Source organism: Vulpes lagopus, mitochondrion (assembly GCF_018345385.1).
Source record: "Vulpes lagopus mitochondrion, complete genome".
Classification (NCBI taxonomy): domain Eukaryota; kingdom Metazoa; phylum Chordata; class Mammalia; order Carnivora; family Canidae; genus Vulpes; species Vulpes lagopus.
The window spans coordinates 1-16,227 of NC_026529.1; the positions used below are offsets into that span (position 1 = coordinate 1).

Genomic DNA, 16,227 nt, shown 5'->3' on the forward strand with positions numbered 1-16,227 from the left:
GTTAATGTAGCTTAATTAATAAAGCAAGGCACTGAAAATGCCAAGATGAGTCATGAGACTCCATAAACACAAAGGTTTGGTCCTGGCCTTCCTATTAGTCCTTAGTAAACTTACACATGCAAGCCTCCACGCCCCAGTGAGAATGCCCTTAAAATCATTAACGATCTAAAGGAGCAGGTATCAAGCGCACTCTTAAGTAGCTCATAACACCTTGCTAAGCCACACCCCCACGGGATACAGCAGTGATAAAAATTAAGCCATGAACGAAAGTTCGACTAAGTTATGCTAAAGAGGGTTGGTAAATTTCGTGCCAGCCACCGCGGTCATACGATTAACCCAAACTAATAGGACAACGGCGTAAAGCGTGTTTAAGATGACACATCACTAAAGTTAAAACTTAACTAAGCCGTAAAAAGCTACAGTTACAATAAAATATACTACGAAAGTGACTTTAAAATTTTCTGACTACACGATAGCTAAGACCCAAACTGGGATTAGATACCCCACTATGCTTAGCCCTAAACATAAATAGTTCTACAACAAAACAATTCGCCAGAGAACTACTAGCAACAGCTTAAAACTCAAAGGACTTGGCGGTGCTTTATATCCCTCTAGAGGAGCCTGTTCTATAATCGATAAACCCCGATAAACCTCACCATCTCTTGCTAATACAGTCTATATACCGCCATCTTCAGCAAACCCTTAAAAGGCAGAGCAGTAAGCAAGATCATCACGCATAAAAAAGTTAGGTCAAGGTGTAACTAATGAGATGGGAAGAAATGGGCTACATTTTCTGTTTTAAGAACACTTTACGAAAGTTTTTATGAAACTAAGAACTGAAGGAGGATTTAGTAGTAAATTAAGAATAGAGAGCTTAATTGAATAGGGCCATGAAGCACGCACACACCGCCCGTCACCCTCCTCAAGTAATAAGACTGAGACCACAATCATATTAACTCAAGTCAAAACACGAGAGGAGATAAGTCGTAACAAGGTAAGCATACCGGAAGGTGTGCTTGGATTAACCAAAGTGTAGCTTAATAAAAGCATCTGGCTTACACCCAGAAGATTTCATGACTAATGACCACTTTGAACGAAAGCTAGCCCAATCAGCTTTAAATTAAACTGTTATGTAATCGCAAAATAAAACATTTAGTTAAAATATTAAAAGTATAGGAGATAGAAATTCTAATTGGAGCTATAGAGACAGTACCGTAAGGGAATGATGAAAGACATTTTCAAAGTACAAAACAGCAAAGATTATACCTTCTACCTTTTGCATAATGAACTAGCCAGAAATAACTTAACAAAGAGAACTTAAGCTAAGTCCCCCGAAACCAGACGAGCTACCTATGAACAATCTAAAAGGATCAACTCATCTATGTGGCAAAATAGTGAGAAGATTTGTAGGTAGAGGTGAAAAGCCTAACGAGCCTGGTGATAGCTGGTTACCCACAAATAGAATTTTAGTTCAACTTTAAATTTACCAAAAAAAAACAAAGTTCTAATGTAAATTTAAAATATAATCTAAAAAGGTACAGCTTTTTAGAACAAGGACACAACCTTTATTAGAGAGTAAATACTAACACAACCATAGTTGGCCTAAAAGCAGCCATCAATTGAGAAAGCGTTCAAGCTCAACAAATAATGCAACTTAATCCCAACCATATTGCATAAACTCCTAACTTACCCCTGGGTTATTCTATCTAAGTATAGAAGCAACAATGCTAGTATGAGTAACAAGAATTATTTCTCCCCGCATAAGCTTATATCAGAAACGGATAAACCACTGATAGTTAACAACCTGATAAGACTAATCCAAAAATAAAATACTTATCTACCCCATTGTTAACCCAACACAGGCATGCACCCAAGGAAAGATTAAAAGAAGTAAAAGGAACTCGGCAAACACAAACCCCGCCTGTTTACCAAAAACATCACCTCCAGCATTCCCAGTATTGGAGGCACTGCCTGCCCAGTGACGTCCGTTAAACGGCCGCGGTATCCTGACCGTGCAAAGGTAGCATAATCATTTGTTCCTTAAATAGGGACTTGTATGAATGGCCACACGAGGGTTTAACTGTCTCTTACTTCCAATCCGTGAAATTGACCTTCCCGTGAAGAGGCGGGAATATCATAATAAGACGAGAAGACCCTATGGAGCTTTAATTAATTAGCCCAAACCCATGAAATCCAAACCCCTCCGGGAATAACTTACTATCATCGTTATGGGCTAACAATTTAGGTTGGGGTGACCTCGGAATATAAAAAAACTCCCGAGTGATTAAAATTTAGACCTACCAGTCAAAATGTATCATCACTTATTGATCCAATAATCATTGATCAACGGAACAAGTTACCCTAGGGATAACAGCGCAATCCTATTTAAGAGTTCATATCGACAATAGGGTTTACGACCTCGATGTTGGATCAGGACATCCTAATGGTGCAGCAGCTATTAAGGGTTCGTTTGTTCAACGATTAAAGTCCTACGTGATCTGAGTTCAGACCGGAGTAATCCAGGTCGGTTTCTATCTATTAAATAATTTCTCCCAGTACGAAAGGACAAGAGAAATAGGGCCTACCTTACAGAGGCGCCTTAAAACTAATAGATGAAATTAAGCTTAATCTAGTCAGTTTACTCCTTTATAAACCCAAGAAAAGGGGGCTTTGTTAGGGTGGCAGAGCCCGGCAATTGCGTAAGACTTAAACCTTTATCCTCAGAGGTTCAACTCCTCTCCCTAACAACATGTTCTTTGTCAACATTATCTCCCTTATCGTCCCAATTCTTCTCGCCGTAGCCTTCCTTACTCTTGTTGAACGTAAAGTTCTAGGCTACATACAACTCCGAAAAGGGCCCAATATTGTAGGACCCTATGGCCTCCTTCAACCAATCGCCGATGCTGTAAAACTCTTTACAAAAGAACCTCTACGTCCCCTTACATCATCGATATCAATATTTATTCTAGCACCTATCCTAGCCCTATCACTGGCCCTAACCATATGAATCCCACTCCCTATGCCCTACCCACTCATTAACATAAATTTAGGAGTGCTGTTTATATTAGCTATGTCTAGCCTCGCCGTATATTCTATTCTCTGATCAGGATGGGCCTCAAACTCCAAATACGCCCTAATTGGGGCCCTGCGAGCCGTAGCTCAGACAATCTCATATGAGGTCACGCTAGCAATCATCCTCCTCTCCATTTTATTAATAAACGGATCATTCACATTATCTACACTTATCATTACCCAAGAGCACATGTGACTAATCTTCCCCGCCTGACCTCTGGCCATAATATGGTTTATCTCTACTTTAGCGGAAACAAATCGAGCCCCCTTTGATTTGACTGAAGGGGAGTCAGAGCTGGTCTCAGGATTTAACGTAGAGTATGCAGCCGGACCCTTCGCCCTATTTTTCCTAGCAGAGTATGCAAATATTATCATGATAAACATCCTCACAACGATTTTATTCTTTGGCGCATTCCATAACCCGTTCCTACCAGAACTCTACTCAATCAACTTCACTATTAAGACCCTTTTACTAACCATCTCCTTCCTATGAATTCGAGCATCATACCCTCGATTCCGCTACGATCAACTAATACACCTCTTATGAAAAAATTTCCTGCCACTAACTTTGGCCCTATGTATATGACACGTTGCCCTACCTATCATTACCGCAAGCATCCCACCTCAAACATAAGAAATATGTCTGACAAAAGAGTTACTTTGATAGAGTAAATCATAGAGGTTTAAACCCTCTTATTTCTAGAATAATAGGCCTCGAACCTAATCCTAAGAATTCAAAGATCTTCGTGCTACCAAATTTACACCATATTCTACAGTAAGGTCAGCTAAATTAAGCTATCGGGCCCATACCCCGAAAATGTTGGTTTATATCCTTCCCGTACTAATAAAACCTCCTATCCTCATTACAATTCTAACAACCGTCATGGCCGGAACTATGATCGTACTATTAAGCTCCCACTGATTGCTGATCTGGATCGGATTTGAAATAAATATGTTAGCCGTTATTCCTATTCTAATAAAAAAATTCAACCCACGGGCTATAGAAGCATCCACAAAATATTTCCTTACACAAGCAACAGCCTCAATGCTACTAATAATAGGAGTCACTATCAACCTTCTCTACTCCGGTCAATGAGCAATCTCAAAAATCTCGAACCCCGCAGCATCCACTATAATAACTATCGCCCTGACAATAAAATTGGGTCTATCCCCATTTCACTTCTGAGTTCCCGAAGTAACTCAGGGCATTTCACTCTTATCAGGCATAATCCTACTAACATGACAAAAAATTGCACCAATATCCGTTCTCTATCAAATTTCACCATCTATCAATACTAACCTCATAATACTAATAGCCCTTACATCTGTCCTAATTGGAGGATGAGGCGGACTTAATCAAACTCAACTACGAAAAATCATAGCTTACTCCTCTATCGCGCACATAGGCTGAATAACAGCAATCATTATTTATAGCCCTACAATAATATTCCTAAACCTATCCCTATATATTTTTATGACCCTATCAACATTTATATTATTTATACTAAGCACATCCACCACAACCTTATCCCTCTCACACACATGAAATAAAGTCCCCTTAATCGCTTCCACCATTCTAACTCTAATACTATCCCTGGGAGGACTTCCACCACTATCCGGCTTCATCCCTAAATGAATAATCATCCAGGAACTAACAAAAAATGACATAATTATTATCCCAACACTTATAGCTATCACCGCACTACTCAACCTATACTTCTACATACGACTCACATACAGCACTGCACTCACCATATTCCCATCCGCAAACAACATAAAAATAAAATGACAGTTCGAGCACACAAAAAAGACAACCCTACTGCCCCCTTTGATTATCATTTCAACTATATTACTCCCCATTACACCCATAATATCAATCTTGGACTAGAGGTTTAGGTTAGACAAGACCAAGAGCCTTCAAAGCTCTAAGCAAGTGCTATACACTTAACCCCTGACCAAAGCACTCTAAGGACTGCAGGAATCTACCCTACATCAATTGAATGCAAATCAAACACTTTAATTAAGCTAAGTCCTTACTAGATTGGTGGGCTTTCATCCCACGAAATTTTAGTTAACAGCTAAATACCCTATAACTGGCTTCAATCTAGCTTCTCCCGCCGTGTAGGGAAAAAAGGCGGGAGAAGCCCCGGCGGCGTCTAAGCTGCTTCTTTGAATTTGCAATTCAATATGAATAATTCACCACAAGGCTTGGCAAAAAGAGGACTCACACCTCTATCTTTAGATTTACAGTCTAACGCTTTTATCAGCCATTTTACCTATGTTCATTAATCGATGATTATTCTCTACTAACCACAAAGACATTGGCACTTTATACTTGCTGTTTGGAGCATGGGCCGGTATAGTAGGCACCGCCCTAAGCCTTCTGATTCGAGCCGAATTAGGCCAACCTGGCACCTTGTTAGGAGACGATCAGATCTACAACGTAATCGTAACCGCACACGCCTTTGTAATAATCTTCTTTATAGTAATACCAATTATAATTGGAGGGTTCGGAAACTGATTAGTTCCCTTAATAATTGGTGCTCCTGACATAGCATTCCCTCGAATAAACAACATAAGCTTCTGACTACTTCCCCCATCCTTTCTTCTATTATTAGCATCTTCCATAGTAGAAGCGGGCGCGGGAACAGGGTGAACCGTGTATCCACCACTAGCTGGCAACCTGGCTCACGCCGGAGCATCAGTAGATCTTACAATTTTCTCTCTTCACCTGGCCGGAGTCTCTTCAATTCTAGGGGCCATTAATTTTATTACTACTATTATTAATATAAAACCTCCTGCCATATCCCAATACCAAACCCCATTATTTGTATGATCAGTCCTAATTACAGCGGTTCTATTGCTATTATCGCTACCGGTACTAGCTGCTGGGATTACTATACTTCTAACGGATCGCAACCTTAACACAACATTTTTCGATCCTGCTGGAGGAGGGGATCCTATTTTATACCAACACTTGTTTTGATTCTTCGGACACCCCGAGGTCTATATTTTAATCTTGCCTGGGTTTGGTATAATCTCCCACATCGTCACTTACTATTCAGGGAAAAAAGAACCCTTTGGTTATATGGGAATGGTATGAGCAATAATGTCTATCGGGTTTTTAGGTTTTATCGTGTGAGCTCATCACATATTCACTGTAGGAATAGACGTGGATACACGAGCATACTTCACGTCCGCCACTATAATTATTGCCATTCCTACAGGGGTTAAAGTATTCAGCTGATTAGCAACACTTCACGGGGGAAATATTAAATGATCTCCAGCTATGCTGTGAGCTCTAGGCTTTATTTTCCTATTCACGGTAGGTGGCCTAACGGGCATCGTTTTAGCCAACTCGTCCCTGGACATCGTTCTCCATGACACGTACTACGTTGTAGCCCACTTCCACTACGTACTCTCAATGGGAGCAGTATTTGCTATTATAGGCGGATTTGCCCACTGATTCCCCTTATTCTCGGGCTACACCCTAAATGACACCTGAGCAAAAATCCATTTTACAATCATATTCGTAGGGGTGAACATGACCTTCTTCCCTCAACACTTCCTGGGACTATCGGGCATACCCCGTCGATACTCCGACTACCCAGATGCATACACTACTTGAAACACCGTCTCATCTATAGGCTCATTCATCTCACTTACAGCAGTAATACTTATAATCTTCATAATCTGGGAAGCTTTTGCTTCTAAACGGGAGGTTGCAATAGTAGAGCTCACTACAACTAACATTGAGTGACTACACGGATGTCCTCCTCCATACCATACATTTGAGGAGCCCACATATGTCATCCAAAAATAAGAAAGGAAGGAATCGAACCCCCTAAAACTGGTTTCAAGCCAGCACCATAACCACTATGTCTTTCTCAATTAGGAGGTATTAGTAAAACATTACATGACTTTGTCAAAGTCAAATTATAGGTGAAATTCCTATATATCTCTATGGCGTACCCTTTTCAACTCGGATTACAGGACGCAACCTCCCCTATTATAGAGGAGTTACTTCATTTTCATGATCATACCCTAATAATTGTATTCTTAATCAGCTCATTAGTTCTTTATATTATTACCTTAATATTAACCACCAAGCTAACTCATACAAGTACAATAGACGCACAAGAGGTAGAAACAGTCTGAACAATTCTACCAGCCATCATCCTAATCCTAATCGCTCTGCCCTCTCTACGGATTCTCTACATAATGGATGAAATTAATAACCCATCACTAACTGTAAAAACAATAGGCCACCAATGATACTGAAGCTACGAATACACTGACTACGAAGACCTAAACTTTGACTCTTACATAATTCCCACACAAGAATTAAAACCAGGGGAGCTTCGACTATTAGAAGTCGATAACCGAGTTGTTCTCCCAATAGAAATAACCGTCCGAATACTTATCTCTTCAGAAGACGTATTACACTCATGAGCCGTTCCATCACTAGGCTTAAAAACTGATGCCATCCCAGGACGATTAAATCAAACTACCCTAATAGCGATACGACCAGGGCTATATTACGGCCAATGCTCTGAAATTTGCGGATCTAACCACAGCTTCATACCAATTGTTCTTGAAATAGTCCCACTGTCCTACTTCGAAACCTGATCTGCCTTAATGGTTTAATATAGACAAGACCTATTCATTGAGAAGCTATAAAGCGTTAACCTTTTAAGTTAAAGACTGAGAGTTTTAACCTCTCCTTAATGAAATGCCACAGCTAGACACATCTACTTGATTCACCATAATTCTCTCAATAACCCTAACCCTGTTTATCTTATTTCAACTAAAAGTATCAAAACACTACTACCCGGAGAATCCAGGACCTAAGTCCGTTAAATCTACTAGCAAACACATCCCTTGAGAAGATAAATGAACGAAAATCTATTCGCCTCTTTCGCTACCCCCACAATAATGGGCCTACCAATCGCTGTATTAATTGTAATATTTCCATCTATTCTATTCCCATCACCTAACCGACTAATTAATAATCGACTAATCTCTATTCAACAGTGATTAATTCAACTTACATCTAAACAAATACTAATAATCCACAATCAAAAAGGACGAACCTGGGCCCTTATGCTAATATCACTAATTATATTTATTGGCTCAACCAATCTCCTCGGGCTATTACCCCACTCGTTTACACCCACAACCCAGTTATCTATAAATCTAGGGATAGCAATTCCCCTGTGAGCAGGGACAGTAATTACCGGGTTCCGCCACAAAACTAAAGCTTCTTTAGCACATTTCTTACCTCAAGGCACACCCCTCCCCCTAATCCCCATGCTAGTAATTATCGAAACAATTAGCCTATTCATCCAGCCTATGGCCTTGGCCGTCCGATTAACAGCTAACATCACCGCAGGGCACCTATTAATCCATCTGATCGGAGGAGCCACTCTAGCCCTAATTAATATCAGTGCTACCACGGCCCTTATTACCTTTACAATCCTGGTTTTACTTACCATCCTCGAATTCGCCGTCGCTCTTATCCAAGCTTATGTCTTTACACTACTAGTAAGTCTATACTTACATGACAACACCTAATGACCCACCAAACTCATGCATACCACATAGTCAATCCAAGCCCATGACCACTAACAGGGGCCCTATCTGCCCTTCTTATAACATCGGGCCTTATTATATGATTTCATTACAACTCAATATCTCTACTTACTCTAGGACTCACAACTAATATGCTGACTATATACCAGTGGTGACGAGACGTAGTTCGAGAAGGCACATTTCAAGGACATCACACCTCTATTGTACAAAAGGGATTACGATATGGGATAATCCTATTCATCGTCTCAGAAGTTTTCTTTTTCGCTGGGTTTTTCTGAGCCTTTTATCACTCTAGCCTAGCCCCAACCCCCGAACTCGGAGGTTGTTGACCCCCTACCGGTATCACCCCCCTAAACCCGCTTGATGTTCCTTTACTCAACACCTCTGTTCTCCTAGCCTCAGGAGTCTCAATCACCTGGGCCCACCATAGCCTAATAGAAGGTAATCGTAAACACATACTTCAAGCCCTATTTATTACCATTTCCCTAGGCGTATACTTTACACTACTACAAGCATCTGAGTATTACGAGACATCCTTCACAATCTCCGACGGAGTCTATGGGTCCACATTCTTCATAGCCACCGGATTCCACGGACTACACGTAATTATCGGCTCCACATTTCTTATTGTTTGCTTTATGCGACAACTGCACTACCATTTCACATCTAATCACCACTTCGGATTTGAAGCTGCCGCATGATACTGACACTTCGTCGACGTAGTCTGACTATTCCTATATGTTTCCATCTATTGATGAGGATCTTACTTCTTTAGTATAATTAGTACAATTGACTTCCAATCAATTAGCTTCAGACAGATCTGGAAAGAAGTAATAAACATTATACTTACTCTAGTAACCAATGTTACCCTGGCTTCCCTACTCGTAATAATCGCATTCTGACTCCCCCAACTAAATATTTATGCCGACAAGACGAGTCCTTACGAATGCGGCTTCGACCCCATGGGATCGGCGCGCCTGCCGTTTTCCATAAAATTTTTCCTAGTTGCAATTACGTTCCTGCTCTTCGATCTAGAAATTGCTCTCCTACTTCCGCTACCCTGGGCATCGCAAACCAACAAGCTAACAACCATACTTACAATAGCGCTCCTCCTAATCTCACTCCTGGCTGCGAGCCTAGCATACGAATGGACTGAAAAAGGTCTGGAATGAACTGAATATGATAATTAGTTTAAGCTAAAACAAATGATTTCGACTCATTAAATTATGATTTAACTCATAATTATCATATGTCCATAGTATATATTAACATCTTCTTAGCATTTATCCTATCATTAATGGGCATACTCGTTTACCGGTCCCACCTAATATCATCACTACTATGTCTGGAAGGCATAATACTATCACTATTTGTAATGATGTCCGTGACTATCCTGAATAACCACCTCACACTAGCTAGCATAATACCAATCGTACTGCTGGTATTCGCCGCCTGCGAAGCAGCATTGGGACTGTCCCTACTAGTCATGGTATCTAACACTTATGGGACTGATTATGTGCAAAATCTGAATCTTCTACAATGCTAAAAATTATTATTCCTACCGCTATACTTATCCCATTAACATGAATATCGAAGCCCAACATAATCTGAATCAATACCACAATATACAGCCTGCTTATTAGTCTAATTAGCCTATCTTACCTCAATCAACCGAACGATAACACCCTAAACTCATCCTTGCTGTTCTTCTCTGACTCCCTATCCGCGCCGCTACTGGCACTTACAACATGACTTCTGCCACTAATATTGATAGCAAGCCAGTTCCACCTATCAAAAGAGCCACTCATCCGAAAAAAACTATATATTTCGATATTAACTTTGCTCCAACTATTCCTAATTATAACCTTCACCGCCACAGAACTAATTCTCTTCTATATTCTATTTGAAGCTACCTTAATCCCCACTCTTATTATCATTACCCGGTGGGGTAATCAAACTGAACGACTAAACGCAGGGCTCTATTTTCTGTTCTACACCTTGACAGGATCTTTACCACTTCTTGTAGCACTTCTATATATCCAAAACAATATGGGCTCTCTAAATTTCCTCATAATCCAATACTGAATTCAGCCTCTACCAAGCTCCTGATCTAATGTTTTCCTATGGTTGGCGTGCATGATGGCTTTTATAGTAAAAATACCCCTGTACGGCCTCCACTTGTGACTACCAAAGGCACATGTAGAGGCCCCTATTGCCGGCTCCATAGTACTCGCAGCCGTACTACTAAAGCTAGGGGGATATGGCATAATACGAATTACAACTCTACTAAACCCCCTAACCAACCTGATGGCATACCCATTCATACTATTGTCACTATGGGGCATAATTATAACAAGTTCTATTTGTCTACGCCAGACGGACCTAAAATCCCTAATCGCATACTCTTCTGTCAGTCACATAGCACTTGTTATTGTGGCAGTTCTGATCCAAACACCATGAAGTTACATAGGAGCAACAGCTCTGATAATCGCCCATGGTCTAACATCATCCATACTATTCTGCCTAGCCAACTCAAACTACGAACGAACCCACAGCCGTACCATAATTCTCGCGCGAGGCCTCCAAACCCTCCTCCCCTTAATAGCTGCTTGATGACTGCTAGCAAGTCTCACAAACCTAGCCCTCCCTCCAACAATTAATCTAATCGGGGAGCTGTTCGTAGTAATAGCTTCATTCTCATGATCCAACATTACGATTATCCTGATAGGAACTAATATCATCATTACCGCCCTTTACTCCCTCTATATACTAATCACCACACAGCGCGGCAAACATACTCACCATATCAAAAACATCAAGCCATCTTTCACACGGGAGAATGCCCTTATAACTCTTCACTTATTGCCCCTACTTCTCCTGTCTATCAACCCCAAAATTATCCTGGGACCCATCTACTGTAGGCATAGTTTAACAAAAACACCAGATTGTGAATCTGGCAATAAAAGCTTAAATCTTTTTGCCTACCGAAAAAGTATTGCAAGAACTGCTAACTCATGCCCCCATGCATAAAAACATGGCTTTTTCAACTTTTATAGGATAGAAGTAATCCATTGGTCTTAGGAATCAAAAAATCGGTGCAACTCCGAATAAAAGTAATAAATATATTCGCCTCCTGCATGATCACTGCCCTAATTCTACTCACCCTACCGATCATCATAACCTCTACTAAGTTCTACAAAGACAAACTGTACCCCTATTATGTAAAGACAGCAACCTCCTACGCATTTATAATTAGCATAATTCCCGCAATAATATTTATCTACTCCGGACAAGAAATAGTCATCTCAAACTGACACTGAATAACAATCAAGACCATAAAACTGTCCATAAGCTTCAAACTAGACTACTTCTCAATAATTTTCGTACCTGTAGCTTTATTCGTTACATGATCTATCATAGAATTTTCCATATGATACATGCACTCAGACCCTTATATCAATCGATTCTTTAAATATCTCCTCATATTCCTCATCACTATAATGATTTTAGTAACCGCAAACAATATATTTCAATTATTTATTGGCTGAGAAGGAGTAGGTATTATGTCCTTCCTGCTTATTGGATGATGATACGGTCGGACTGACGCAAACACAGCTGCCCTACAAGCTATTCTTTATAACCGAATTGGGGACGTAGGATTCATTATAGCCATAGCATGATTTCTACTATACCTAAATGCATGGGACCTTCAACAAATTTTTATATCAACCAACGATAATCTTAATCTCCCACTACTTGGCCTTCTACTAGCAGCCACTGGCAAATCCGCCCAATTCGGTCTACACCCATGACTCCCTTCGGCCATAGAAGGCCCAACCCCCGTATCAGCATTACTCCACTCCAGTACTATAGTTGTCGCAGGGGTGTTCCTATTAATCCGCTTCCATCCACTAATAGAACAGAACCTAACTATCCAAACTCTCACCTTATGCTTAGGAGCCGTTACTACACTATTCACCGCAATCTGTGCTCTTACACAAAATGATATCAAAAAAATTGTAGCATTCTCCACCTCAAGTCAACTAGGACTCATGATCGTAACAATCGGCATTAACCAGCCTTATTTAGCCTTCCTGCATATCTGCACTCACGCATTTTTTAAAGCCATGTTGTTTATATGCTCCGGGTCAGTTATCCATAGCCTGAATGACGAGCAGGACATTCGAAAAATAGGTGGGCTATTCAAAGCCCTCCCCTTCACCACGACCTCCCTCATTATTGGAAGTCTCGCACTAACAGGTATACCATTCCTCACGGGCTTCTACTCCAAAGACCTAATCATCGAGACCGCCAATACGTCGAATACCAACGCCTGAGCCCTCTTAATTACCCTCGTTGCCACATCTATAACTGCCGCCTATAGCACTCGAATTCTATTCTTTGCACTCCTAGGTCAGCCCCGCTTTAACCCCATAATCTCTATCAACGAGAATAATCCTCACCTAATTAACTCTATTAAACGTCTGCTTCTCGGAAGTGTATTTGCAGGATATATTATTTCCCACAGTATCACTCCTACTACCGTCCCACAAATGACTATGCCTCATCATCTGAAAATAACTGCCCTCGCAGTAACCATCTTGGGTTTCATCCTGGCACTAGAACTAAACCTTACAATGCAAGGGCTCAAACTCAACCGCTCGTCTCATCACTTCAAATTTTCAAATCTCCTTGGCTATTACCCTACCATCATACACCGCTTGACACCCAAAATAAGTTTATCCATAAGTCAAAAATCAGCATCTATACTCCTAGACCATATCTGACTAGAAAGTGCTCTGCCAAAATCAATCTCGTTTTTCCAAATAAAATCTTCTACCTTAATTTCAAATCAAAAAGGCCTCATCAAACTCTATTTCCTATCGTTCATAATCACCATGGCCCTCAGCCTCCTAATCCTTAATTACCACGTGTAACCTCCATAATTACTAACACACCGGTTAATAGTGACCAGCCAGTAACAATTACTAACCAAGTACCATAACTATACAACGCCGCAATACCCATAGCCTCCTCACTAAAAAATCCAGAGTCACCTGTATCATAAATAACCCAATCTCCTATACCATTAAACTTTAATACTACCTCCACCTCATCATCTTTTAAAATATAGCAGGCAGTCAACAATTCAGACAACAGTCCAGTGATAAAAGCCGCCAACACAGCCTTATTAGACACCCAAACTTCAGGATATTGCTCTGTAGCCATGGCAGTTGTATAACCAAAAACTACCAGCATACCCCCCAAATAAATTAAGAATACCATCAGCCCTAAAAAAGACCCTCCAAAATTCAATACAATAGCGCAACCAATCCCACCACTAATAATTAACACCAACCCACCATAAATAGGAGAAGGCTTCGTAGCAAATCCCACGAAGCTTATCACAAAAACAATACTTAAAATAAATACAATGTATGTTATCATTATTCCCACATGGAATTTAACCATGACTAATGACATGAAAAATCATCGTTGTATTTCAACTATAAGAACATTAATGACCAACATTCGAAAGACTCACCCACTAGCTAAAATCGTTAACGATTCATTCATTGACCTCCCCGCACCATCAAACATTTCTGCCTGATGAAACTTCGGATCCCTCCTAGGTGTCTGCCTCATTCTACAGATTGTAACAGGCCTATTTCTAGCCATACACTATACATCCGATACAGCTACTGCTTTTTCATCAGTTACACACATTTGCCGAGACGTTAACTACGGCTGAATCATTCGCTACATACATGCAAATGGGGCATCTATATTCTTCATTTGTCTGTTCATGCACGTAGGACGAGGCCTATATTATGGATCCTACGTATTCATAGAAACATGAAACGTCGGAATTATCTTACTATTCGCAACCATAGCCACAGCATTTATAGGTTACGTCCTGCCATGAGGACAAATATCATTGTGAGGAGCGACTGTAATTACAAACCTCTTGTCCGCCATCCCCTACATCGGAACCAACTTAGTAGAATGAATCTGAGGAGGCTTCTCGGTAGACAAAGCAACTCTAACACGATTCTTCGCATTCCACTTTATCTTTCCATTTATTATCGCAGCGCTGGCAATGGTCCACCTCCTATTTCTTCACGAAACAGGATCTAACAACCCTTCAGGAATTACATCCGACTCGGACAAAATCCCATTTCACCCCTACTACACAATTAAAGATATCCTAGGAATCTTACTCCTCCTTTCAGTCCTAATATCACTGGTCCTATTTTCACCAGACCTATTAGGAGACCCTGACAACTACACCCCTGCAAATCCTCTCAACACCCCTCCACATATCAAACCCGAGTGATATTTCCTATTCGCCTACGCTATTCTCCGGTCCATCCCTAATAAGCTAGGGGGAGTCCTCGCCCTAGTATTCTCCATCCTAATCTTAGCACTCATCCCTCACCTCCACACCTCAAAACAACGCGGAATAATATTCCGACCCCTCAGTCAATGCCTATTCTGACTCCTAACCGCAGACCTCCTCACCTTAACCTGAATCGGAGGACAGCCAGTAGAACACCCCTTTATCATCATCGGCCAAATCGCCTCTATCCTATACTTCGCTATCTTATTGATTCTAATGCCAACCATTAGCATTATTGAAAATAATCTCCTAAAGTGAAGAGTCTTTGTAGTATACTAATTACATTGGTCTTGTAAACCAAAAATGGAGACTAATTATTCTCCCTAAGACTCAAGGAAGAGGCACACGCCCCACCGTCAGCACCCAAAGCTGAAATTCTTTTTAAACTATTCCCTGATACTCACACTACAATTACCTCACACCCCTTAAAAAACTTGCCCTATGTACGTCGTGCATTACTGCTATGCCCCATGCATATAAGCATGTACATATATTTATATTATTACATAAGACATACTATGCTTAATCTTACAAAAACCTCTCTCAGGATCATACATGACTGCACGTCACTTAGTCCAATAAGGGATTTATCACCATGCCTCGAGAAACCATCAATCCTTGCCCGTAATGTCCCTCTTCTCGCTCCGGGCCCATATCAACGTGGGGGTTTCTATTATGGAACTATACCTGGCATCTGGTTCTTACCTCAGGGCCATTTTAACTGTTCACTCCAATCCTACTAATCCTCTCAAATGGGACATCTCGATGGACTAATGACTAATCAGCCCATGATCACACATAACTGTGGTGTCATGCATTTGGTATCTATTTTTTTGGGGGGGGAACTTGCTATCACTCAGCTTTGACCACGACGGCACTAACTCTAACTTATATCTGCACTCAGGGAATATGCCCGTCGCGGCCCCGACGCAGTCAGATAACTTGTAGCTGGACTTATTCATTATCATTTATCAACTCCGTGCACAATTCAAGGTGCTATTCAGTCAATGGTTTCAGGACATAAGAATTTCGTACACACGTACACGCATACACGTACACGCATACACGTACACGCATACACGTACACGCATACACGTACACGCATACACGTACACGCATACACGTACACGCATACACGTACACGCATACACGTACACGCATAC

At 40.8% G+C, this 16,227-nt stretch overlaps 13 protein-coding genes across 13 annotated transcripts, besides 25 other annotated features; 12 read left to right on the top strand and 1 right to left on the bottom strand. All coding sequences in view use genetic code 2, as the record gives it.

The window, feature by feature from the left end:
- Positions 1–69, top strand: a tRNA (tRNA-Phe).
- Positions 70–1,026, top strand: an rRNA (12S ribosomal RNA).
- Positions 1,027–1,093, top strand: a tRNA (tRNA-Val).
- Positions 1,094–2,672, top strand: an rRNA (16S ribosomal RNA).
- Positions 2,673–2,747, top strand: a tRNA (tRNA-Leu).
- Positions 2,748–2,749: 2 nt separating this feature from the next.
- On the top strand, positions 2,750–3,705 carry ND1 (NADH dehydrogenase subunit 1). The gene has a single exon. A coding segment is annotated over exon 1 (956 nt).
- Positions 3,706–3,774, top strand: a tRNA (tRNA-Ile).
- Positions 3,772–3,845, bottom strand: a tRNA (tRNA-Gln).
- A 1-nt stretch (position 3,846) lies between these two features.
- Positions 3,847–3,916, top strand: a tRNA (tRNA-Met).
- On the top strand, positions 3,917–4,958 carry ND2 (NADH dehydrogenase subunit 2). The gene has a single exon. A coding segment is annotated over exon 1 (1,042 nt).
- Positions 4,959–5,026, top strand: a tRNA (tRNA-Trp).
- A 12-nt stretch (positions 5,027–5,038) lies between these two features.
- Positions 5,039–5,107, bottom strand: a tRNA (tRNA-Ala).
- A 1-nt stretch (position 5,108) lies between these two features.
- Positions 5,109–5,179, bottom strand: a tRNA (tRNA-Asn).
- Positions 5,180–5,212: 33 nt separating this feature from the next.
- Positions 5,213–5,281, bottom strand: a tRNA (tRNA-Cys).
- Positions 5,282–5,349, bottom strand: a tRNA (tRNA-Tyr).
- A 1-nt stretch (position 5,350) lies between these two features.
- Positions 5,351–6,895, top strand: COX1 (cytochrome c oxidase subunit I). Its single transcript has one exon. It carries the CDS (start codon positions 5,351–5,353, stop codon positions 6,893–6,895), a length of 1,545 nt encoding a protein of 514 aa, YP_009122387.1.
- Positions 6,893–6,961, bottom strand: a tRNA (tRNA-Ser).
- Positions 6,962–6,967: 6 nt separating this feature from the next.
- Positions 6,968–7,035, top strand: a tRNA (tRNA-Asp).
- On the top strand, positions 7,036–7,719 carry COX2 (cytochrome c oxidase subunit II). The gene has a single exon. It carries the CDS (start codon positions 7,036–7,038, stop codon positions 7,717–7,719), a length of 684 nt encoding a protein of 227 aa, YP_009122388.1.
- Positions 7,720–7,736: 17 nt separating this feature from the next.
- Positions 7,737–7,803, top strand: a tRNA (tRNA-Lys).
- Position 7,804: 1 nt separating this feature from the next.
- ATP8 (ATP synthase F0 subunit 8) lies at positions 7,805–8,008 on the top strand. Its single transcript has one exon. It carries the CDS (start codon positions 7,805–7,807, stop codon positions 8,006–8,008), a length of 204 nt encoding a protein of 67 aa, YP_009122389.1.
- Positions 7,966–8,646, top strand: ATP6 (ATP synthase F0 subunit 6). The gene has a single exon. It carries the CDS (start codon positions 7,966–7,968, stop codon positions 8,644–8,646), a length of 681 nt encoding a protein of 226 aa, YP_009122390.1.
- COX3 (cytochrome c oxidase subunit III) lies at positions 8,646–9,429 on the top strand. Its single transcript has one exon. A coding segment is annotated over exon 1 (784 nt).
- Positions 9,430–9,497, top strand: a tRNA (tRNA-Gly).
- ND3 (NADH dehydrogenase subunit 3) lies at positions 9,498–9,844 on the top strand. The gene has a single exon. A coding segment is annotated over exon 1 (347 nt).
- Positions 9,845–9,913, top strand: a tRNA (tRNA-Arg).
- Positions 9,914–10,210, top strand: ND4L (NADH dehydrogenase subunit 4L). The gene has a single exon. The coding sequence runs from the start codon at positions 9,914–9,916 to the stop codon at positions 10,208–10,210; it is 297 nt and encodes a 98-aa protein (YP_009122393.1).
- Positions 10,204–11,581, top strand: ND4 (NADH dehydrogenase subunit 4). The gene has a single exon. A coding segment is annotated over exon 1 (1,378 nt).
- Positions 11,582–11,651, top strand: a tRNA (tRNA-His).
- Positions 11,652–11,710, top strand: a tRNA (tRNA-Ser).
- Positions 11,711–11,780, top strand: a tRNA (tRNA-Leu).
- On the top strand, positions 11,781–13,601 carry ND5 (NADH dehydrogenase subunit 5). Its single transcript has one exon. The coding sequence runs from the start codon at positions 11,781–11,783 to the stop codon at positions 13,599–13,601; it is 1,821 nt and encodes a 606-aa protein (YP_009122395.1).
- Positions 13,585–14,112, bottom strand: ND6 (NADH dehydrogenase subunit 6). Its single transcript has one exon. The coding sequence runs from the start codon at positions 14,110–14,112 to the stop codon at positions 13,585–13,587; it is 528 nt and encodes a 175-aa protein (YP_009122396.1).
- Positions 14,113–14,181, bottom strand: a tRNA (tRNA-Glu).
- A 4-nt stretch (positions 14,182–14,185) lies between these two features.
- CYTB (cytochrome b) lies at positions 14,186–15,325 on the top strand. The gene has a single exon. It carries the CDS (start codon positions 14,186–14,188, stop codon positions 15,323–15,325), a length of 1,140 nt encoding a protein of 379 aa, YP_009122397.1.
- Positions 15,326–15,395, top strand: a tRNA (tRNA-Thr).
- Positions 15,395–15,460, top strand: a tRNA (tRNA-Pro).
- Positions 15,461–16,227: part of a D loop (control region) that runs on past the window's edge.